General features: G+C 40.7%; 1 protein-coding gene across 1 annotated transcript in view; it reads left to right on the top strand.

Moving 5' to 3' along the window:
- The first annotated feature begins 487 nt into the window (after nt 1-487).
- The window catches only part of ALMS1 (ALMS1 centrosome and basal body associated protein), a 26,108-nt gene continuing 2,034 nt past the window's right edge, over nt 488-24,561 (top strand). The window contains exons 1-10 of the mRNA XM_035895063.1: nt 488-1,010; nt 2,151-2,276; nt 3,985-4,167; nt 7,954-9,101; nt 12,477-12,591; nt 13,841-14,095; nt 15,252-15,496; nt 16,622-16,805; nt 17,023-17,086; nt 19,234-19,333. Of these exons, the coding sequence (XP_035750956.1) occupies nt 512-1,010; nt 2,151-2,276; nt 3,985-4,167; nt 7,954-9,101; nt 12,477-12,591; nt 13,841-14,095; nt 15,252-15,496; nt 16,622-16,805; nt 17,023-17,086; nt 19,234-19,333 (2,919 nt within the window). The 5' untranslated portion in view covers nt 488-511. The remainder of the gene's footprint in view (nt 1,011-2,150; nt 2,277-3,984; nt 4,168-7,953; nt 9,102-12,476; nt 12,592-13,840; nt 14,096-15,251; nt 15,497-16,621; nt 16,806-17,022; nt 17,087-19,233; nt 19,334-24,561) is intronic.

Below are 24,561 nucleotides of genomic sequence, written 5' to 3'. Positions count from 1 at the left end.
TCTGCTGACAGTAACAGAGTTGGAGCTTATCAAGAGACAGACTGTTTGTCAGATCAGGATCCTGTAAGCATCCATGCTGATAGAAGACAGACCCTTAGTGCAAAAAATTCTGATGTTCTGCCTCAAGATGTGACTGAATTAGGCAGGCATAGTGCCAGACTCATGGGGCTTGACTGTGAGGTAAGATTCGGCCAAGAAACTAATAGATTTAATGAACCCTGTTCTATAAGCTCTTACCAGCAGGAGAAAAGCAGCCCACCTGGCCACATCCAATTGCATGAGAGCTTAGAAGGTTCAGGTCCAGCTGCAGAAACTGATTTGCTGAAGGCCCATATTAAGTTGTTGGCAGAAGAGAAGAAAGGTCCTTCTGATGAAACACCTCTCATTCAGAAAGAGCTTGCGAGAGAGCAAATCAATATGTCTCACCATTCATCTGTAGATGAGGTTTTATCTACCACGTCTGTATCTCCTTTGTCACCAACTGCGTGGTGACTTGAATACTGAAAATGAGATGAGATCAGGGGATAAACCTGAAGTTAATACTCAACCAGTGTCTTCAAAAACTCCAGAAACTTCGGTAGAACCTGTTTCTAAATTACCAGCTGATGATCTTATTCCAGAAGACCAAGGATCTTCATCTTTCCCAATGCCAGTGTCTTTGGCAGATCCCTGCCTAGTGCTTTCCTCTGTTACAAGCACAGCGGGACAAAAGCTGCCGCTGCAAAGCAGTGAGAGACCGCAAGTCACTCTTCTGGGTTCAGGGGGATGTAGTCTGAAGAATAATTTCAACTCTGTAGTTCCTGCAAAAACTGGGAAAAGTACTTCTGATGCTACCACTCAGATAACAACAGAGAGTCCAGAAAAAACCACCTTTTCAGCAGAAATTTGTGTTAATTCACAGGATGGTGAAAGTGCTGCCCGCCAATCGTCTCCTCTTCAGAAAGCATGTGAACTCCCCAACAGCACAACTTCATCTCTTAACAAGATTTCCTCTTTCTCAAGGCAGGGTGGTGAGCAAATTAGCATCTTATATGCATATGTAGACTTTTATCTATTCACGTTCGAGATATTTATAGGTATTAAAACCAAAAACCAAACCCAGCTTTTTTTGTGGAAGTAACATTCATGGGATAATTTTGATATTTCAAGTCGCTTATATGGGGAGAAAAAAACCCCCAACCCTTAAACTCGGGCTTTGCAGTCTTGTAGGTAGGGATTTGTATCAATACAGTTATGATTCAGTTCAGGTTTATCTGGAACTGAATTTGTTAGGTACAAGTCTGGTTCAAGAAAATTTTCTGACATTTGTTTCTAGATAATTTGATCTGGTTCACTGTGTAGAGTTTATCACGAGATGGATCTGATTACTGATTTACTCTCTAGTCAAGGTAGTACAAAAACTAAGGGAAGAATATGCACATCCCTATTTTTTGATAGAATAAAATGGAAAACGTGGAGGGCTTTTAAATCTGACAGAGGAATGTGGATGTTGCGCAGTGGTTTCCCACAGCGGTGTGTAACACTGCTTATGTCTGTAGACATGTAGTTTTCATGATTTTTCCTGTGCTCCAAGCTTTGTATCTCTGTTCTCAAGGTGTTTAAAATGGCATAAGATGAGAGAGCAGATTCTTTCACTACATCAGAGTGCAAAAAATATTTCAGCTATTTGGTCGCCTCTTCTCTTTGCTGTTAGAAGCCAGCTAATGTGCTGGTCCAAACATTTTCGGGAATTCTGTTATGACAGCACACTGCTTTTATTGACTTGAGAGACAGATATCCACGCTTATTTAAAAGTATTTCATTAAACATGGATCAACTGGGAGTGATGTGGCTATATGAGGGGTTTTTTTTAAGTCAGTGTTCGTCACACCAGTCACAAATTTAATACTGAATAGGTAAATAAGCTGGGTTTTTTTCAGCTAAGCAACAGCCAACCTTCTAATCATTGGGCGGGTATTAATTAAATTAAATTGCAATTATGAATTATTTAATTAATTTTTTTTCCCTAAAGAATAGGGTATTTCTCTGGATTTACCACAGTGAACATCTTCAGCAGTCTCCTCAGCTCCTGATTTGTTGCTTTTATCTTCAGTTGCATTAAAGGATTAAAGCCTGACTCCTGTTAATTGCTTTGCCTTCCATCCCCACAGATCAGCCCTTATTGCTGCCATATAAACCTTCGGGAAGTACTGGGATGTATTATGTTCCCTATCTAAAGGCAGGATCCAAAATTTCTCCAGCTGAGTCAGAAACGAGTGTTGAGAGCTCTCACTCAGGTACTTAGTTATCTTGGGTCTTCCAGATGTAAAATGATGGTTGTAGTTCATGGATCAGAATATATCTATTTCATAGGCAGAATTGTCTCAGTTGAGCTCAGAACTCTTCTGTCCTACCAGTCTAGAGTAAATGCGTTCATTTTGATAGAAAAATGTCTTTCTTTGTGTTCACGCCACTTTGTAACACAAAGCTGCATGACTGAGGGCTATGGTTTCAATTTCTTTGATGAGAGGGATGTTAGTACTCCATTCTGGCAGTGAAAAGAAACGAGGCTCAGTGTTTTACAGCTTGATAATTCTTTACTTTCCTCTGGGAATTACTATTCTGTTTGGATTCTCTCATATCTCTGCCAGTTGTCCTTTTTAGTTCCCTTATTTATGTACATTCTTTCCCTTTTTTTTATTAATTTGGTATGTTTGCATTCTAAAATATCTGCATAATATAGCACACAACTCGGGTAATAGCTTTCTCAGTACTGAATTTCTTGCCTCCATGTTAGGGGATTCCAGTGTAAAAGCCTTTCTATAAACATTGTAATTCGTAACTGTGGTTTAAAATATATATTCACCTCTTGCCCACATCCTCCCATCTCCCAGTAAAAAAACACTTCTCATTGCCTGGAGAAAGGATGCTCTGTGCTTCATCAACCTCTTTTGCTTTGCCTGCTGTTATTTTTCAGTTCTATATGTAAAGCATGCATCACTTAAGCATTCGAGGTCTTATTTGCGGTTGTTTTCAGTCAGACATCCAGTTACCTGTAGACAAAACTAACATTACAGAGGTGCCCTGATCCTGACAGCCGTGCCCCAGGGGAGTAGGTTAACACAGCAGTGACAGTAAGTGCACGGGTTAGTCGTTATAGCCGCAAATTGTGCGTGTAATTGTTTATGCCTGACCTTTTTCCAGTCTCTCTGTTGTAATATGGTCAAACCGAGAGAAACGAATGTGATATGAGTCTGTTGTTTTGCAGAAACTATGATGCTAGATATAAAAATTCAATGTGCATGTGAGGCAGTGGAAGGTTCTAGAAAATGTACAGCACAATTAAAAAACAAATTTTATTTTTTAAATTCCCTGCTGCAGCTAGGATTCTTAGCTCACGAGGAGTAGCTGAAGGAAATCGAGTTGAGTCTGCTGAATGTAACCAGGTGGTGTTGACAAGGGTGGTAAATCAGTTAGGGGCTATTTTACCTTTCTAATGTTAGGAGGCAGTGATAGGATAGTAAGAGAGTTCTGCTGCTGTTGTCTTGATTTCTTGTTTAGAGGTTATACAGACCTACTCTAGCCTTCCAGTTTTTCTCCATTGCTATTCTGAGCGTGGAAAATAGATATATACATCAGTCAGTGAAAATGTCTGGAATTTTAATGTGAGCAGGAGACAGCCTGGACATTCCAAGTCCTGTGTCTGGCTTCCTAGCAGACTTGTCTAATGCTCACTTTCTTGTATTCTTCTCTCCTCATTAGTAGAATAGGTAAAATTTTTCTGCCTCTCAGGGAAGAACCTTGTCACCAAAGAGCGATACCCGCTGCTGCTGTACTAGTCACTTGAACTGCGCGCTAGGGATCATGACTGTTGGTTGCTGAATATACTGGTACTAATACTTGGATAATAGCCTTTCTTTCAGATGTCTTTGTTGTCAATTTTCTGTATCTTATTTTTCCTTATTTTTTCTTTTTACTCATGGTTATCGCTCTCTTTCTCTGCAGGGTCAAACGATGCTCTTCCTCCAAGGAAGATGTCCACATGTCCAGCAAATGTGCTTGGTTTAAGGGATGATAATCCTCCAGACAGTGTGGCTATCAAGCATAAAGAAGGAATCTACAGTAAGAGGGCCAAGCCCAAGCTAGCCTGGGCTGAGAAGCAAGTGATACCACTGGAAGCTTCCCCAGGTAGTTTAATTTTACGTGTGTTTTCATAACGCGTGAATTAAAGTAGAGCAAAAGTGTTTCAGGATCCATGATTTCTGGTCTCATGGTATTGCTGATAGTCTGCCTGAAGATGCTGTGTTTGACTCATTTTTCTCTTCCCTATCTTTGGGCAATCAGGAAGCAGAAATACTTGGCCATTAGTATTTGCTAGCATTCCGGTGGCCCCAGTGCTTACTGGTGCCTTTGTAAGATGATTTTTTTTTTTTTTTGGGGGGGGGTTTGGTGGGGGTTGGGTTTTTTGGTTTGTGGCTTTTTTTGTGTTTGTGGTTTTTTGTGGGTTTTTTAAGACACTCTTAAGTTTGTGAAGTGCAAAGTCTTCTTTAAGTGTAGAAAGGGTGCCTGTGTAGGAAATAAAAAAAAGGAAATAAAAGCAGGTGGGATGGCTCTGTTTATTGGGTTGGTGTTGTGTTCCTGCCCATAGTTGCACTGATATCTTGTGATGTCATGTAAAGCATCTCTGTAATGTTGGTATTTAACTGAATTTTAATTTGATTTGATGGATGTCTCTTTCTTCCTCCCCTCCATTAACCTTGTTGGGTGGTACTCCTGAGGGATGAAGGTCAGGGTTTACTACAATAGTAGCCTACTTTAAGGCTTTATTTGTTGAGAATGCTGACAAAATGAAATTACACTGTGCTGACTGATCATTTTGATGCTGTATCTCATGGCAGTAGCTAAAATTAGTCCTGATGGACATTCCTTTTGTACAAAACCTCATTCTGTGAATTCGAGTGGCTGATAAACTTCCTTGAGTCCAAGTAGGGATGAGGGTGGTTGTTGTGTTTGAGAATTGCATTTTGTTCCTGGACAGAAGTAACAGCAAATTGCCGAGTGGTTGCCATCTCTCCTAAATGCAGCTATTAATTCCTCAGGGGAAGCTGTTCATTGTACAGTGTTTTGCAACGTGTGCTATATTAAAGAAAGAGTGAGCAAATTGCAAGGAGGTAATAGAATTGTGGCTGCTGATGAGGGGTGGGACCTGAAACACACGAACAGTGGAGTGGATTCTGAGTTAGAGAGTTCCTGCTCTATTCTAGGCAGTCACACATACAGGGTTTTGGGGAGCCCACTTATTTTTCTTAGTATCATGGAAACTTGTTATATGAAGACATTTAATGAGACAGATTCTTATGGAGTGCCTCAATGTGTTTATTGTTGTCCTTTTGAAGCAGGCAGCTCAATATGCCTGGGGTAAGGACACCCCACAGAGCTGCGTTGCTGTATGGATAGGGATTCCTTCTGATGATTTTAATTCTTCACTTTAGAAGGGGTTTTCCTCTTCAGAATGGAGAGATTTTTGGTATTTCCAGAAGATAATTTAAAATGGCTGCATAAGATGCACTGAACTTCATTATTTTATGTTCATTTTTCTTTTTTGGTAAGTGTACATAGGACCAATAGTTGAATTAGTGCAACAATAAAGACAATATTGTCTTGACCTACTTTTTCTAATGGAAGAAATAATTCACTGTGAGCGTTTCTAAAACACAGGGATACGGAAACAAGCGGAGTAAGACAGAAAAATGCTTTTCTTCATTCACTGCGGGTAGCTCACGAGAAGAATGCTGGGTCGTGGCAGTAGAGCTGAAGAAAGAGTGCGTGTACAGAAGTGAGCTCTCCGAACAAGAATCTCAGTAACAAACAAAATACCGTGTTGGGGCAGAGCTCAGTGGATACCTGGCTCTGAATAAGTTGGATAAAAATGAAAAGGGAACACAGGTGTTAAAATAAAATTATCTAATAGTATTTTTTGGTAGCTGTGATGGTCTAAAGGCACAGGCAAGAAAAAAATTGTAGGTAGAAATAATTTTTTGTTAAACCAGCTGGTAGAGCTGGAAGTTTAAGCAAGCTTTCTTGAAGAGACTTGCATGTCTAAAATCTCTGATTTCTTCAACTATATTTTTAGATGGGCTAATAAAAGATTACCTCTACCCACAGAGCTTGCCTAGAGCTTAAAATTATGCAAGTTATGTATTTTTTTAAAAAAGTTTCTCTCTATAAACTTATTTTTATTTTTTGCCTGTTTGCATTCCTTCCATTTCGTTGGTAACTTTTTAAAAAATATAGAAATAGCACAAATTCTGCATAGTATTCCCAAGCCTGATCTCATTTGTCAGGAGGATGTGGAGGAATCTTCTTACATGAGCGTATAAACATTGACCTTGTATGGAAAGACAAATTCCTCCAGTTTTGGAGTTAGTGAGAGTGGGTCTGGTTATGCTGTTCACGATCTTGACGTAACACTGAAGTGTCTGGGTTGGGAAGAGATGTGTAAAATGCAAGGAAAAACGAGTGGCTAAACAAAAGTAAGGTTTATGAGGCAGTGCTAACAGTATGAATACATGCAGTCGTAACCCTTCCCAAGCTTGTCTTGCATCACTTTTTTCCCATGTGGAAATGAGGTTTTATAAAAACATAGCTTGTGATTCTTGATGAGGGAGGGAGGTATCCTCCTCCTGGGGCAGGGAGAGGCTTGGGTGTGGGACTGGCCACCCTTTTGCTGAATCGGTGGCAAAGCTTGCTCCAGTGAAGAAAGGAAGACCTGCTTTCTGCTTCTATTTTCATCAGTGTCACGGTCATGTCAACGAGACTGTTTAAAACAAAACAGAAATACAAACAAAAAACCAAACTTCAGAGGAATGTTGCAGAGAGAGAGAAAAAATCGTGTGAGTGTGATCCCTGCCGTTAATGGAGCTTGATAGGCATTTGCTGACAGCTCCGCATTACCTAGGCACTGGTGTTACCATTAGTAAATGGACTGTTCTTTTTTTGTATTGACTTTTTTATTTGTATTAAAGCTATGACTGCTCTATAAGGCATCTTTAAATGACGTACTTCGCTGAAGTGGCATGGAATATCTTGCAGTAAGCAGAGGGGCTTGGGAAATCCTCCTGGCACCAGCGTCTATAATTCCTACTTTCTGCCTTCATGGATCATTATACAATTCAGTCCATTATACAAAGAATGTAACGTGAAACACGCTTTTACTTTTTAATAATTGATTTTTTTTTTTTACAGTGTATTACAAAAGGCTTTAAAATTATTTTGTAGTATATTCCTGCTAGCACATGCTGCGTGCATACTTAATGTATGTCTACTACGAATGAGTTTATAATTGGATTTCTGCATATAGTCCTTTGTAATTTCAGACAGTAGCATATTCTGGGGGGATTTCACTGCTGCTCTGAACTGAAATGCGTCATCTGAGCTTGAAAGCAAAGCAGGGCTACATCTTGGCGTGCCGTCAGAGATGGTTCTAGGAGCGGTGCGGGAAGTGGTACCGGTTGTCTGTTGTATAGTGCTGTTCTGAGTTAGCCAAGAGATAATGTTCTGGTACAGCCTTAGGGGACGGTTGTACTCCCCTGGGCATTTGTCTGAAAAGAGACAAAATGGCAGTGGCTGCCTGTTGTGAGTTTCCATAAATATGAATGAAGATGCAGTCCAAATTTTGGTCTGGGTAATTACCTGTGGTGTATCTAGGTTCCTCCTCCAGATTCAGTTGGGTATAATATTTTCTTGGATTCTGTGTTGCACATGATAGAAAATATTATTTATGTACTTTTAATAATGCTGAAACTTCATTTCTAAGTTTGCTGCGTTTCAGGAATGGGTACAATGATTCCTGCTTTTAATCCTTTGAAGTGATTGGAAAGTGTCAGGATGAAAATCATCCTGTTTAAGATTTGCTGTTTGCTACTTGCTTCCCTGTAAAGAAACAAAAACTTAAAGTATCTTCTTCTCTTCTAGAAGACGCAGATCATTTGAAGTCTGTAAAAACCACTCATTCGGTCTGCAAATCTGCACGGTTCTACCTTCATCACCCGATGCCCGTGCGTGGGAGCTACTTCCTGTCTAACAGCGAGCTGTCGGAAGACAGTTCTGGTGTTGGACATGCTAGACCTTCCTTCAGGGCTGTCTTGCAGAATCGGAAAAAAGCACATCGTCATCAACATGTTTCCTCTGTTCGTCATGAAAAAGATGGTGAAAATGAATTAAGCGTTAGCACATCTTCAGGGAATGAAACGTCAGGGAAGGAGCTACTTCAGCCTTGCAGAACAGAAACGGAACAAAAGGCAGCTAGAAATTCTCCTTTGCTGTGTAGCCAAACAACTCGCCTCAGTGAGACTGTGGAGAGAGACCTACCACCAAGACATAGAACCCGCTCCAGTGGCAGCTTAGATGAACTCTGGATTAAGTTTTTAGAGTGCCAGAAGAGACACCAGCACCAAGCTTTTAGGCGTAATGGCGAGCTGTCCCTTGTTGAACGCCTTGATCGGTTGGCCAGGGTCCTTCAGAATCCCATTAAGCATACACTAATACCAACATCTGAAAAGAATGTTTCTGAAAAGAAAATTAAGGGAAGAGAGCAGAAGAAACTAAGACTGCCAGAAAAGAGCGTGTCTGAATGTACCTTAGAGCCCAACGCAACACTTGTTAAAGACAGACCACATATCACCCATGATAAAAATAACTTTGTTGAGCTCAGGAAAAGTAGGTCAGGAGAGAAAATCATCGGCCACGTGAATAAAATTTTGGAGCACCAGCAGTACTTGGAAACTCCTAGCGACACTTCCTCAGAGACAAGGCTTAGTGGAGATCGTGGCACCACGATCAGTTCCACCACCTCAGAATCGGATGCGGTGACTCAAACAGAGATGGAAACTGCTACTCAGACTGAGGTGAGCAGTTCCATTTCCACCATCGACACTGCCAGGCTGATCAGGGCTTTTGGCCATGAAAGAGTGCAGGTGTCACCGAGACTCTCCCAGCTTTATTGTGCCATCAACCACCAGAAAAGTCGCTCTGAAAAGTGGGACAAGGGAAGTGGCAAAACAGCGGGTGTAGAATATCCAAAGGTTGCTTCTGAGAGACACAGGAAAAGGAATGAGATCCAGGTATGTGGTCAGTTAGTCCAAAAGACGATTTGAACTAATCTTTACAGGAACTTTTAAACTGCTCTACAGCACTAGAGTTTGTTATTTGGAGAATCATTTAAAATTTCCCAGAGTGATGTTTCTATGGTAGGCTTCTGTCTTTGATCTAAGTAGCTCAAACAAGTCTCTTTGCCTTTCCAGGAATAAGAACAAGATCAAAATACCTTAAAACATCAATTGTGCTTTCTTTCCCTTTGTTCTTACTTGCCTTTTTTCTTTTTCTTTATTTGTCTTGGGATGCAAGATCCTGCTGTATCTGATTTCTGGTTACCTGCAGGTTCTGTGCTTTAGCAATCCTGAAGACAGTGGTGGTAAGCTGAGGCTGTAGATTTTGACTGCATATTGCTACCTGAATATCTCTGGGCAATGCTAAATACCATTTCATAAAAATTGGAATTATTATTTACATTTTCATACTGTTTGTCTATTTTAAATGTTGGCATTATTTTGTCTTACTGACTGTTGGTTGTAAGTTTCTTACAACTTCTCTATTTGGCAGTTTAGGCATATTAAAAGACACAAGTCTTGGCCTTAAGGATTCTAGGTGAAAAGTCTGGAGTAAAGCTGTTTTAAAGTGGAGAAAACCTTTCTGATTACTTCAGTTGAATTTGGCCATTGCCCTTGGGAGGCAAAATGAAAATTTATTTCCCGAAAGGGGGCCCTGGCATGGATTTGGTGATTATAGTAAGGAATGACAGAGTTTTGGTGTTCTGTAACATACAGTAATGCTGAAAAGTACAGGAACAAGTGAGAAATATTTCTTTCTTTTTTTTTGTATTACCAGAGGAAAGCGGTAGTGTCATCATTACTGATAGATTTCACCGAAGTGAGTTGGTTTTTTGGTTTTTTTAACAAACAACTCAAACTCAGTCTGCGTATCATGTAAGCTAATGAATGCGTCTGGGGGAGAAACAGGCTTTTTCAAGGCTAAGAATGGTTTTAAAAATATTTTTATTAGTAATTTTATGTATAATATTCAGAGATAAAATAAAATTCTCATAAACCTTGCAACATTAGGACTATTAATGAGAATCCCAACTATCTAACAGGGAAATTAGGCGTCAACATTTCTTGCATGGTCATAGTATTTGGGAAATGGATCTATCCCATATTCAGTTCCTAAGACTAATTGTTCAATGTCTATTTGGACCTTAAAAACAACATCTAGTTTTTGCCTGTTAAAATCGCCCGTGAGATAATTGATTGCAGCCATACTTATATGAGAATAAAGGCTCACTGCTCTTGCTGCTTGATGTTGCACTGAACCCATATGGCTTCAGAAAGTAGTGTCTTTTAGCTGCTGATGTAGTGCTCTTTTTAAAAATACATATAAAGAGACACATGACCCGCCTCAAATAAGGAGCGAGAGAAAATTGATGGCAAAATGGCAAACTTAATTTAAAATACAAATTTTGGTTGCTTCTGTGATACTTGGCTGAACAGAAATCGAGGTTTTTAATTATTTTTCCTAGTAGCAATTATCCATGGACAGATAATTATTTATAGCAGGAGCCCTACTCCTGGGGAGACGACTGTGCAAATCTTTCAGGCAAGTGCTGCATTTTGTAGCTCAGGTTTTTTTATGAGAGCCCATTGTCAGCTCTGCTTCCAGAAAACTTGGTTACAGCTTCTTTTATTTATAGATGCTGAACCCATCCCAGAAGGTTTTTATCTATTCCAGTTTCTGTTATTTCTAAAGTGCTCTTCAAGCTGCCATCTGGTAGCAGGTACAAAGCTAAAGGTTGTGCTACTCAACTAGTGAAGGGCTTTGAAAGCGCTGCGCTGAATATTCTAGTCCAAGTAGGAATATGCATGTCAATATTCAGTACTGAATGGCTGCTTATATTTATTTCTGTGGGCTGATATGCATGTGCATGCAAATGGGTTATCTTGGGTTTTATTTCTTACTTTATACTCTTCCCTTTTGCTGAGCACATATTCAAATTTGCTTCTGTTCTCTGAAAGAAGATACAGATCTACTACATCTGTCTAGTGCACTCTACTAGAGCTGAAACAGCTTTATGAAACTAAAAAACAGTTCTTGCCAGTATGCAGTGAGAGTAAAAATTGCCTCTTTTTAATGTTGAAGTGAAATTATGTTTTGCAGTGAAGTGGTGATAGCAGAGGTTCAATAAAAAGGTAATAAAGAAGCCTCTGTTCATTTCCATCGTGGCTGGCGTTATGGGTTACTAATAGGATACTAATTGCTATGATCAAGGAAAAAAATAAATCTGTTTCATAATTAAAAATTAAATTCAGCGGCGTTGCAGAAATTGGTCTGTGCTGCACTGTTGGATCTGAAGCCTGGGGAAGCACTGTCAGTTAATTGCTGTTAATAAAGCGCTAACCTTCTCTGTGTTTTATAGAGACACAAAGCTTGTGGACTAGGTGCGTTACGCTTACAGCCTGTACGCCTTTTTAAAAAGGCTGTAAAGTTACAACATGTCATAAATTTAAATTCATTTATTGTAACAGAGTTGTGCTGCTTACATCCCTGTAGCTGGAACTTCTGTTTGTGTGAATGGTGAAGAGGTGAAACCAGTACTTTGCCTAAGCCATGATCTTACTGTGTGTCTTCTATTTCTTCTTTTTGAGTTGAATTTTCTCCACCTGGAGAACTTTGTCATGAAGATCACAGGGTGAGAGAACTTCCTGTGTTTTGAAAGGACTTTGCTCTTTCATGCCCGTGGTACAGAACTGGAGTTCACCGTAAATGTACAAAGCAACGCGTTAACCTTTCAAGACAGTTTGTCCCTCCAGCAAACCCAGCAACCTTTAAAGGCTTTTGGTTTGAGAGGGTGGCAATATAGGATTCAGTTTGGATGTGTATTCTCCCTCTTTCCAAAGCAGAAATATTTCACGCTTTGCAGTCTCTCATGAAAGCACAGCCAACAAATGATCTTGCCACAGCAAAGGTTATTTCTAAGTCTGTCCTGACAGGCCACGTTGTCTTGTTAACTTTGGATAAATGAATTGGAGGAAGCTCAGCACCGTACAGAATTGCAGGCATATAGAATCTGCCTATTGCAGAATAATATCAGAATTGCAATAGAATCTGATTGCAGGCAAGCTCTTGCCTACAGAAATAATGCGCTTTTCTTACTACAATGGGATGCTGAAAGCGCACTGGTGCATGAGGATAAAGTCAAGGCTAGCTGTTGTGTGGCATACCAATCGACACTGATCAGCCTCTGATAAATATCTAAACAACAATAGAATGGCAGTGGTACAAGTCAAGTGTGATAACGCTAACTTTTTTGCTGTTTAAAACCCACGTTCTGTTCATTTCTGTTAGCATTTCAGGAATTTCTGTTCTCTGGCATATTTTTTTTCTAGAATGCAATCTCCCTTTCATCGGATTCAGCTTCTGCAAGCAGTGGTTCTTGGGGGCCAAGCTCTGCTCTTAGTAACAAGCGACGGACACGGATGCTAAACAAAGGTATCCAAGCAGGTGAGTTGTTGAATTCCAGACTCGTCTTTTCTGTATTTGCTTCTGCCTTTCATCTCTTTGGAAACCATTCTCCAAAGTCTGTTGCGTGTTTCTGGTGATGGGTATACACAAGCAGCATTCTTCAAATTCACTTCAAATGCTTTTAGAGACAGATGTTGTGTTCTAATTAAAATGAGCCATTTCATTTCCTTTCTTGGTCTGCTTTAGCAGCCAGTTTTCTCATTTACTTACAAGTTTATTAACCTAAGTTTCTGATCCATTTCAATAGGAAAGGTGGACTAACTGTATTTTTTTATACATTGTTTTCTTTGCAAGGCATCTGCTACTCACAGAATGTATTTTGTAGGCATATGCTATTTCAGAAGGCAACTGCAGTGTTTCATATTTTTCTTGGTAATATTTTGGATGTTATATTCTATTTAAAACATAAGCTGATCCTGGACTGGTGCAGTTCTGCAGTTGGGTTTTTCTGGTGGCAATTATCAGTTTCTTCATTGCTTTCATTTACACGCCAACCTCCCATCATCAGATTGAGTAATGGCTTTGTTTTATTCATCAGATGCATCAATTATTTATTTATTACTGGGGTTTTTTTATGTGCAAGTGGATTCAATCAGAAAAGTATTTTCATGGCTTGTTTTCAAGATCGCATTATGACTCTTTAAATGTTCGTTGGCACCTTCCACTTTTCTATGTTTCTGTTAAATATCTGTGGTGGTGTTTCTGTTAAATATCTGTGGTGCTGTGGGCAGACGAATCTTCTGTAGCTAAAACATCGTTTTGGATGGGACGCGCTGGGTAAACGAACAGGTCCAGGAAAACCTATAGTTCCATGGTCCAAAATACAAAGCTGTAGATTGACCTGCCATTGCGTCTTTAAGTGGCAGCTTTGAAGTTGACTCTTCAGAGAGTCAACTATGCTCCCCAGCAAGGGGGACCAACTATGGTTGGTTCAAGTTTAATTCCCATATATATATTTATTGTTTTGCTTGGGGTATTTGCTTTACACCACTTTAACTTTACTCAGATTCTCAAATAGTAACGATCCCGAATCACTAAACTCTCCTTGAATTGGAAGTGGGAATATAAAAGATTTTGCCTTCTAAAGGTGGCATAAAGCAAGCGATCCTTCAGCTTCAAAGTAAAAATTAAGGGTCGCCCCGTGAGCTATCCATGTCACAGCGTGCTGATGTTGAAGTACTTCCAGCTGCTCTGGAACAAGACGTTACTGCTTCATTTTCAACTACAGGAGACTTGGAGATTGTGAACAGTGCAACTAAGAAAAACACTCGAGATGTTGGTGTGACTTTTCCTACCCCAAGATCTAGCCAGCCAAATCAACGGCCACAGGAACCCTGGCACTGTGTTGATGGTATTTTTGGAGAGTCAGATGGTATGGTCACAGATCATCAGGCAGCAGGAAGCAAGGGTAAGCAGAAGGGACAGCCAGGCAATGTTTTCGTGGAGAAAAGGACGAGAAGGAGCAGGCTGCATTTACCACAAGGTCAGTCCAAAATACACTTTCTCTGCAGACCAGAAAAAGCTGTACGTGTCAACAGCAACCAGCAAAATATGTGAGGAGGACTAGCTGGGACACAGAGTAGTCTGTCACTAGTACAGTTGGTTCTTATTCTGGTTTTGATCGATGAATTTTAAACAAAACCACTATGTCAAGTGAGCTCTCTAGCGCTCTGTTGTGATGGCGCTTTCAGTCAAGCTGTTAGATGCAACCTAGCTAGTAAAGGTAGTAAATAGGAAGCAATGAATAAGGCAAGGAAAGATGAATGAGATGGGAATCATGTAGATACTTAATTTTGATTTTCAGGGTATAAAAGGTTAAGCTCTCAGTAACTGGGCACTGTACATTGTACTTACTCTTTCATGTATTGAGGCTTCAAAGAACAAGTATTTTTTCAGGAGTACTTGAGGGAAGATTGTCGTATCAGAAGAATAAGACTCATAAGACTCATCTCCCTCTTTTAGCTAGAGTTGCGTTTTTGGGCTGATGGTGTAGCCTCCTGATTTTTTTTTTTTTTTTTTTTTTAAATTTCCTGTCAGTCTTCACAATGTCACGATTAAGTGTTTAAAAATGTTTTCCTTAGTCATCGTTGTTGTTGTTGTAGGGACAAATCATCCTCTCCCATACTGGTTTAATTTAGAAAATTTAGAATATCTGCTCAGAGTACTAGCTGATGTATTCAAATGCCATTATGTATGTAAACTGTGAGTAATGCAATTCTTGTATACATATTTAACATTTGGAAGGTGTCAAGCATTTGATCTTCAAAAGTATCTATAAAAAGCCATAGGGCATAGGACAGCAGAGATGCTCCTTAGAAATATGTAATTGCTGATAAATAACTATTCTTTCTGTAAAGAGAGAAACCTGCAAACTAAGCCATTCTGTGCCTTTTCAAAAGTATTGTTTGATAAAGACTTGCTGGTTTTCTGATACTTGTCAAAGCAATTCTTTTGAAACTGCCAAAGGCGTCTGCTCCAGACTCCCACCGTTATTAAACTGAAGGAAGCATTTATTGCAGTGTTAGGCCCCCAATTGTATTTAGCTAAGACCTTGGGTGTGAAGGGCCATAGGTAGGATTGAAAAATAGGCCCATGTATTGTCTACAAATCTTTTTTCTCATATGTGGTCTTTTTAACAGGAATTTCATGGTTTGTCCAAGCAGAGGACTTGAAATCTGAATCTAGGAAAGAAAACCATACCAATTCCTTTTCTGGTCCTGGTCCTTCTTGGTTTGAACCGTTGACCAGCACAAAGCCTTGGAGGGAACCTCTCCGGGAGAAGAACTGGCAAGAGCAGCGGCACAGCAACGTGATTCAACCAGCAGTTCCAGAAAGAGATGCTGAGAACAGGTCCCTGCGACCGTTCATGAAGCTTTCGCTACAGGTAAAGGCACGCCGTGCTATAACGTTGCTGGGATCTCACTAGGATTTCGTGAGTAACGCTGAATCTTGTGGAAACACATTTTGCTCCCTTCTCTTTGTGTTTTGGTTTGGGTTTTTTGTTGTTATTTCACCTTTATAATCAGCAGAATTCAACATGTTACAGACTGCTCCTGCTTAAAACAAACAAACAAAACCAAAAAACCCCTAAAACCCAAGAAAAGCAATGAATTTGTCAGTCCTGTTTGTGGAAAGCCAGATTACGATAACCAATACGCTAATATATTTGGCTTGACCTAATATTTTAGGGCTTCAATCATTTGGATTCAGGAACATGAGGGAATGTGGCTGAGGTAGTGTCAAGTCATACTTGCTTCCATGCGGAAATAATCCTGTGTGGTGCACATAGTATGTGATTAAAATGGGCTTTAATTCATGCAGTGCAAACAGCCTGTGTGTGTGTGCAGGCATACACATGCACTTCTGGTGTCTGCTTCGGATAAGGTGTGATCATGCTAAACATCTGTGGAAAAATACAGAGGTAATGTACAGAAATATTTTTTGAAAGAGATCATTGACAGCAAGTGAAATGTAAATTGGGAAGTGCTAATTCAGGTGCGCTTCAGAAGTTTCTTTAAGTTCAGTTGCATTTGTTCATCTGCTCAGAAACTGCCCTGTGATGGAAATTGAAGTGTGGCAAACAGAGATATCAGGAGATCGCTGTTGAAATTTCACTTCTGATCCAACGTAAATTGCTAATGTTGATGTGCCCACTGATTTGTAACAAGGGAGACTGTAGTAAGTTACAGAATATCTTACAGGCTCAACTTCGTGAACTTTTTGCTATGGTTTTTTGAGAAGAGGTTTGTGTCCCTTTTGCTAATTATTTTAGCAGGGATTTTTAGCAGTTAATATTTTGGTTGTTGGCAAATAGTTTGTTAAACAAGGACTCTGAGGATCTGCCCAGCATTAAGGATATAAGATTTTGTATGTTATATCAAGTACTACTTTAATGGGATTTTTGTCCATGCTTTGGTAATGGTGTCAGGTATTTTGATGATTCCCTTCCAGCTGCAGGGAGATGGTCTGGCCACTTTAGACTTTTTGTTTTGTGTCATCCCATCTTCAGGAGGCTCTTGCAGTGCATCGCCCTGATTTCATCTCCCGCTCTGGAGAGCGAGTGAAGCGTCTGAAGCTTGTCATGGAGGAAAGGAGGATACAGAGCGTACTGCAGTCTGAACGAGAAGAGCTATTTAATGCTCCAGAGAAAAGAAAGGGCTACAGGAATGCAAGTCACATGCTGTCCGACAGAGGTACCTTTATGGTTCTGCTCTTTACGTTCTGTAGGAATTAATGACTTTCCACACTATACTTAGGGGTGTGTGTATTTTTAATAGAAGTATTCTAATTATTTAACATTATTGTCTGTAAGAATCCATAACTTTAAAAAGGAGTCAGATTGTTGCAATAGTATTCTTTGTGAGAAGTAGACTTGTTCACAGTTCTCTTATCTCAAAATTTTCCATTTAGGTTTTCCGATTAAAGAAAAAAGAAGAACAATTCCAAAGAGTGAAATGGTTCAAAGATCTAAACGGTAAGGTTAAAAAAAAAAAGTGTTATTCAGGTAGATAGGTGACGTGAGTAAATGGGTAGGAAAGATGGATGAATCGTATCTGCAGTCAAAGAATTGGGTGTTGGGGATAACTCGGCTTTTTCAGTGCAAGATGTAGGCACCTTATCAGAGGGACCTATTTAGAAAATCCAAGAAACAAGATGGCTTTGGAAAAATTATTTCTTTAACTAAACTGGAGTATTGCAGTATCTGCCATCCAAGCAGTACAGCAAACTGCAAGTACTGGATCCAGAAAGGAGAGGAAATGTAGGGTGTGAGCCACTAGAGCGGCCGTAGAGTTTTAAACATTAACAGACTGGGTAACTGGTGCAGGAAGTGAGGTATCATTTCACCAAATGAAAGTAGCTTTATGTAAGAAATAAATAACTATGCTTAAAGGAATACGGAGGCTTTTATCCTTGAAAAAAACCCACCTTTTGATAAATTTGTGCCTTATTTTTGATTCAACTAATTCATATATGAAGTGCACATATAACAATGCTTTAAACATTTGGAATACCTGTGCTGTAGAGAGAGCACGTGGAGGTATGATGAAAAATGTAGTTTATTGCAGTGTAGTTGCTTTTTTTTTTTTTTTTTTTTTTTTTTGGTGTTGGATGTGTATTTGCTTGCTCATCAATTCCACTGTGAAGTCTGATGGACAGGTAAACACATTTGGGGGGTGGGAGGGCTGTAGAAGCTGCAAATGTGTATGGCTCTCCCTAGCTGATGCTGGCGAATTAGAGAGGAGATAAAATTCAGTATTGAGATTTAGATTTGATCTTTGCTTTTTTGATTCTGCCTACTTATTTACGCATTACCATACAGCTTCCTGTTACTTTGTTTTCCAGCTAACTTTTTGTCCTTCTTTGAAACCTGTAAGTGATGCCTAACTTGTACTGGCTAAATAGCAAATGGGTGCAAACCGATACACGTTTGCCTCCCTCACTTCTCCTGCAGGTCTGAAATATTTCTTACTTTCCTGCCGGAATGAGTACCAAGACAAGTGTCAAAGATGCCCCCCCTGGCTGGTGGGCTGTGTTGCTTTGCAGTGTTCAAAGTGGAGTGTGTTTGAAGTACTTCCAGATAGTATGGGTTGAAGGCATAGATGTGTTTAAAAATATTTGAAGTGCCGACAGTAATTATGCAAAGATCCTATACTGACGTAAGAATGAAGCAGTCTCTAAAAGCGTATAATGCACTATTCTATCTGTAACGAGTCCTTTTGGTTTTTTTTCTATTTGCTGATTATCAAATCAGCATGTTAAGAAAGGAGTTCTAGCAAGATCCGCCTTGCTTTAAATATTACAGGACTGAAATTTTTGAACATCGTTCACTTCCACCTCCCATAAACCGGAATGTTTTTGAAGCTGCGTATTTCTTGGCAACCACTGTCATGAAATTCGTTAAAGCTTTATGATCTTAAAGGAAGATTTGGGGAAGGCAGTGTGAGTAATACGGTGCCATCCCAGCCCTCGAGGCTCTCCTTTAGATGTCAAACATGTAAACCAGACTAGAATAATGCATGGACTCTGTACTGAGCACCGGTCACCTTCTCTTCGGTTCAAAGCATCCCTTGCTGTTTGGCTCTGGTACGGGAGAAATTCAGCACTGGAGAAGACAAAGCATTTGCCTAAACAGGGCAACAGTGCTGAACGTTGAAAATACGGAAATTTTGGAGAAAAAAAAAAAGCCTAAATAGCTTCACTCAGGTTATTCTTGTGATAAAGCTATTGCTATTGATGGATAAATGTATTACTTGCAATTGGTGTGGCCAGTACAGAAAAGCAATGGGGCTATTCTGTACTGAAGACATTGAAGCTCTACCTTTTGCAGCTGGGTAATCATATCAGCTGTATGGTCATTTTAATGTTATAAATACTGTTTTTAGGAAGGTGCTGCTTATAAGAGAAAGGCGTTTTGGGATGTGGGAATTTCCAGTGTCACAACCGTTGTGTATTCCACATTTTCCCTGTGTGACACTAGTAAACCCCCCAAAAAATTTTTCTATGACGTGGTTGGCCAGTAGCCTTTAACAGAATGTGAAGATAAAACAGAGGATTTTTTTTTTTTTTAGCAATAAATTCCTTCCAAGTCACTATTTCTGACTTTTTGTATTTACACTTAAGGATCTATGAGCAGCTGCCAGAGGTGCAGAAGAAGCGAGAGGAGGAGAAGAGAAAAATGGAATACAACTCGTACCGCCTGAAAGCCCAGCTGTACAAAACGGTAGGTGTTCTGGTTAAGTATTTATACTGGAACACTTTAGAATTTTTTTTTTCTTGAGGTCACAAGCATTAATAGTAATATTTACTAAATGTTAATTCTGTGGTATTATTTTGCAACTTCTAGGTGGTTAGGATGTATTAGCATTTAATCAGGGGCAAAGGAGTCAAGCTTAGCAAAACATGGAACAAAAAAAAATCCCCCCACCTAACCTGAGATCCTTCCAGTACTTACATGTGGTGTATGGAAAAAAGACAAGGAAGCATGGTCCTGATTAAAGCACACAAAAAAGGTTTTGTGCACTCTTGAGGGCAGAACAGATGGATTGTGGAGCATATTTAAAGAAGGACCATGCTTCCTTGCACTGAAGGCTGCTGGTTTTGCTCTCATGTACCCTTGCTGTAGACAGATCTAGCTTACGCAATTCACAGCTAAGTTGGCAACAAAGCCTGGAGTCATTGTTCTTAATTTTGCTCCAGTGGAGAATTGGCAGTCCTGGTGGTAACTTGTGAACTTTGGGGGAGTGGATTTCACCATTAAGTGTTTGTTCAGCTGATGGTGTGGTCTTGCTGCACCGGCACTGATCAGCCAAGGGTCTCCTCTGTCTGGCAAGCTGTAGAATAAACCAGGATCCCTACACCTGGGTGTGACTAACTTGGAACCACAAACACTTACCCAGCAGTTCAAGAACAGTTTCTGTGCTGGGGCCTCACCATGCAACCAGCAGAGGAGCAAAAGTGGGGTGAAAACTCCGGGGGTTTGGTGAGCAGGAGAAGGAAACAGTGGGGCCCATTTTGCTGCATTGCTCTAGGACTCTGCTGAATCCTGGCTTATTCTGCCCTGAAGCAGTGAGGTCCCTGCAGGGAGCTGCTTCTGTCCCAGCTAACAACGGCTGGTAATGCTCTTCCTCCCTGGCTGTCCGAGTTGTGTAACGTGTGCTTTCTGTCTGTTAAACACAGGTTTAATTAGTGACAGAAAGATTGGAGAAGGCTGTGCTAGAGAATCACCCGGGTTAAGCAAGATAAGTAACAAGGGAGAGACTCTTCTGTCCCTGTGCCCTCCCATGAGCACACACCTAATTATCTAGTATTTCTGTGTAACAAGCAGTATCAATTTATACACAAGGATGTGATAAATGTCCTGATAAAACAGAGGGGGCCCATTTGTCCCCTCTGAGAAGTGCATCTCCAAAACTGACCAGTGTACAAACTTTCTGAGCTCTTCTAGGCATCTGTATGCTTAAGCTTTGCCTTAATAAGAATGAAAAGATGAGAAAAAACAGTTTGCAATAACAGACACTGAGGTTCTCACCTGAGTTACCTTCTCGCTTTTTAACTAACCCATATACCATAAAGCGTAGCCTTTCGGGAGAACTCTGGCAGCAGGCAGTAAACTGCATTATAAGCCTCAGCGATTTAAGGACATGCATTAAAAATGAAAACTGATTTTTTCATTTTTTCCCCTCTGGATCTTAAGCTTGAGCTTCAATTGTAGCATTGCAACTTTTTCCTGGCTGAGTTGTCCTACCAGAGCTGGAATAATAGGGTTAGTTATTTGCTGGGAACAGCAGTAATTGGATTTTAAAAGTCAGGGCTTGTAACACAATGTATTATCCAGAATACCTTCCTAATCTGATTGTGGGTACTTACCACTAGAATTACCGGAATTTGATGCCATGCTTTGCAGGGTATATTCAGGACATACTTTTTTTCCACTAGTCTGAGAATCTCAAATGCTGGTACAGCACAGTCTTAAGAGTTAATGAGTGCTGGCAGTTGTTGACTTGAAGTAGCGTAGTCAGCTGGAAGCAGAGGGGGAATCGGATCAGAAGTTTTGTAGACAAGTGCGGCTTTGATTGGAAGAGGGATGATGATTCATTGAAGTAAATATTGTAATCTTTTTGTCTTCCTTGATGATGCAGAATAGCTTGTTTAGAATTTGGTTAATGTGTTGCTGAGAGCATCACTTTCTAAGCGGATCTGATTGTGTGTGGAAAAAAGAACCACAGATTCTGTGGAATGACTCCAAAGATGACACAGAATATTAGGAGAAGAAAACGGCTGGTACAAAAGCTAGACTAAAACCATATGTAATCTAGGGTTGTATCATTTATATGATCTGTAGCACTGTTGTACCCAAACGGCAGTCTGAGTATCTCTCATAGTGATGAGTTTGTGAACTGTTGATGTAGGACAGCAGATCAGTATTTTGGAATAGATCTGACTTTTATTCTAACTGCTGTCACCTAGAGGAGTCTGGTTGTGCCCTATACGAACCTAGTAGAGGGCAGGTCCTTCCCAGATCATTTGCCACATATCCAGACAAGGCTTGGGAGAGGAGAGGCAGGCAGAGCGGGTCAAGTGCCCTGCTCAACTTTGTGTGTGGGTCAGTGGTGGAGCTGGGCATAGTACTCGTGTCTCTGACTCCAGGTCAGTGCCTACTGGCATGACCTTTTCCTAATGAAACTTTTGTCCTCCTCTCCTTGGATTTTGACAGGCTAGCACTGGCCATCTCGATGGGGGGAAGGATGTACTTATGCCCCAGCTACTCCAGTTCAGAGTGCAGCTCAGCAGGTTAAACTGTCTGTGGTGGAGGCATCCTGTTTTGGAGTGTCTGAGGCTTACACCCCTATTTTCTTGGCTGAATTTCTGCTTCTCTTCCTCTCACTGCTACCAAAGGAGTAGCCGTGTAAAAGTAAAACGAGGTGTACACGTCGCTAAGAGCAGTGCAGCTGTTTCTGAGGATGGGATTAGCTGGGGTACAGCGTGCGTGTGCCATTTCTATGGGGTGTTGAGGGCTCACAGGTTAGGGATGATTCATACTTGGGAAAGGAAGCGATGAATTAAACATGGACACACACTCACACCTCTCTGTGCATCAACACGGACAAGTGTGGTTTGCTGAAGTATCACTTATGAGTGAACACCTCACACCAGAACTTAGAGGTATGTTAGGTATAACTGCATATTGATATAATTTCATAGAATCGTAGAATCATTTGGTTGGAAAAGACCTTTAAGATCATCGAGTCCAACTGTAAATTTATGTGTAAGTGCTTCAGGAAGAAAAAAATTAACACCATCTTCTTAAAAATATATCCCAAGGAGAAACCAACCAACCCAAATTGTACATTTCCAGTGTGAGCAGCAACCGCTACTAGGTGGGACATAGTGCTCTCTGGAGGCAGCCTGTGCCTCTTCGTTAGCTGTAGGGAACCAAGGGTAATGACCTTAAATTAGTGTCCAGGCTGAGGGGTGAGATTAAACTGAGTTTGGCTCAAAATAGGACCCCAAATTAGTGAGTATTATGAACAAAATTCTCTTGTCTTTTGTAAAGTACAAGTGCAAATACTTGTGCAGGACACCTAAGAAGCAGGGGCTGCCAGGCATTTCTGTGCTACGGGGGCAATGTGGGGCCGTGCAGTGGGAATTGAAGAGAGAATGACACGAGAGTTTTGTTAGTACTGAGTGAGGATGGGATCCTTGGGAGGAAACAGTATGGGCTCAGCTATAACTGGGAACTTACCAAAATTCCTGCGCTAGAAGGCAACTTAATTTTTCAAATCGTTATTAAGGTTATTAATTCAAATTTCAAATCATTGTTAAGTTTTCAATCGTTATTAGCTTTATTAAGATAGCAAAGTTATTTTTATCACAGGATACACATGGGTCTGGGTTGATGTTCTGTCCCCAGTATCCTTTTGCTTTTGTACTTTTAATTTCAAATAGAGCGTAAAAATTATAGCAGTCAGATAAGGGAATGGTGCATGCCCTTTAATTTTGAAAACTGTATAGTCAAGACAGATTTCTGATCTGATGGCAGCATAAATCAGAACTCTCTCAACCCCAGTGAAGTGAAAATGAATTTTATGAGTTTATCAGATACAAACTCATTCCATGACTGAGGCTTTTCCATTTGATGTAGTGAATTTGCCATTTTTCTAAATAGGGAGAATGGGAGAAATCTCCATAAAGGGGATAGCAAAGTTGTTAATTTATGTACTTCACTCTACCCCTTAAAAAAGAAAAAAGATACTGGCATTCAGGAACCCTGAACACTTTATTCTGTTTATGGATGGGACATGTCCTTTAGAGCCTATACAAGATAGGGGCCACAAGGTGTCACTACCCCAAAGGAAGAACCACAGCTTCTAGAGGTGTAAAACCGAACTGCACTTTGCTTGCTGCTTTACAGTATATTTTTTTAAAAATGTTTGTTTGTCATCCCCTTGGCTACATTTTCTCTCCTGTCAGCAACAAGTCGGGGTTTTTTTGTTTCATAGTCACTTCCTGGAAGTGGAGCAAAGAGGGGAGGTAGCACCTACTTGCTAGCTGGGTTTGCTTACTAGATTGCAAAAGGGCCTGTGAGCTGTAAGGATGGTTCAGAGGCTTTGTGGTGCGAGGTGTTTTGTGTCCTTTCGAGGCTTCATGAAGGACTGGGGACAGATTTCACACAGAGATTCACGTCAGTGGCTTAGCTTCTTTTTCACAGAATCCCAGAATCCCAGCATGGCAGGGGTTGGCAGGGCCCTCGGGAGCTCACCCAGTGCCACCCCCCTGCCCAAGCAGGCTCACCCAGAGCAGGGGGCACAGGACAGCGTCCAGGCGGGGGTTGAAGATCTCCAGAGAAGGAGACTCCACAGCCCCCCTGGGCAGCCTGGGCCAGGGCTTGGGCACCCTCCAAGTCAACAAGTTCTTCCTTCTTGTTTGTATGTATGAAAGCAGAGTATATTCTGTATTGGTATATACATTATCTATAGTGTGCATGTATACTATGTACACATATACTGCATACTCTGTGAGTATAACGAGCTGAGCTGCGTGTTGTCTTCATCTGTGTGATGCAAAAGGTCTCATCAGGTAATGGCTGCATCATTCCCGCTGCTGTTAGTAATATACGAGTTACCCAAAGCTCTTACTTTATCATACGCTTCTATAAAGCCACGTAATATGTATTCCATGCTTCGAAAGGCCGGTGATCTGCCAGCTGAGTGAGCAGAATCACCGAATCCCAGAATGGCTGAGTGGTGCGGTTGACACACCAGAAGGATGGGATGTCATCCAGAGAGACCTGGACAGGCTAGAGAGGTGGGCCTGTGAGAATCTCATGAGGTTCAACAAGGCCAAGTGCAAGGTCCTGCACCTGGGTCGGGGTAACCCCCGGTATCAATACAGGCTGGGGGAAGAAAGGATGGAGAGCAGCCCTGCCCAGAGGGACTTGGGGGTGCTGGG

The sequence above is a fragment of the Egretta garzetta genome, unplaced genomic scaffold (assembly GCF_000687185.1).
Source record: "Egretta garzetta isolate BGI_Z169 unplaced genomic scaffold, ASM68718v1 scaffold265, whole genome shotgun sequence".
Lineage (NCBI taxonomy): Eukaryota > Metazoa > Chordata > Aves > Pelecaniformes > Ardeidae > Egretta > Egretta garzetta.
The sequence above is the reverse complement of the archived record's forward strand: the minus strand, read 5'-3'. Positions and strand labels throughout refer to the sequence as shown.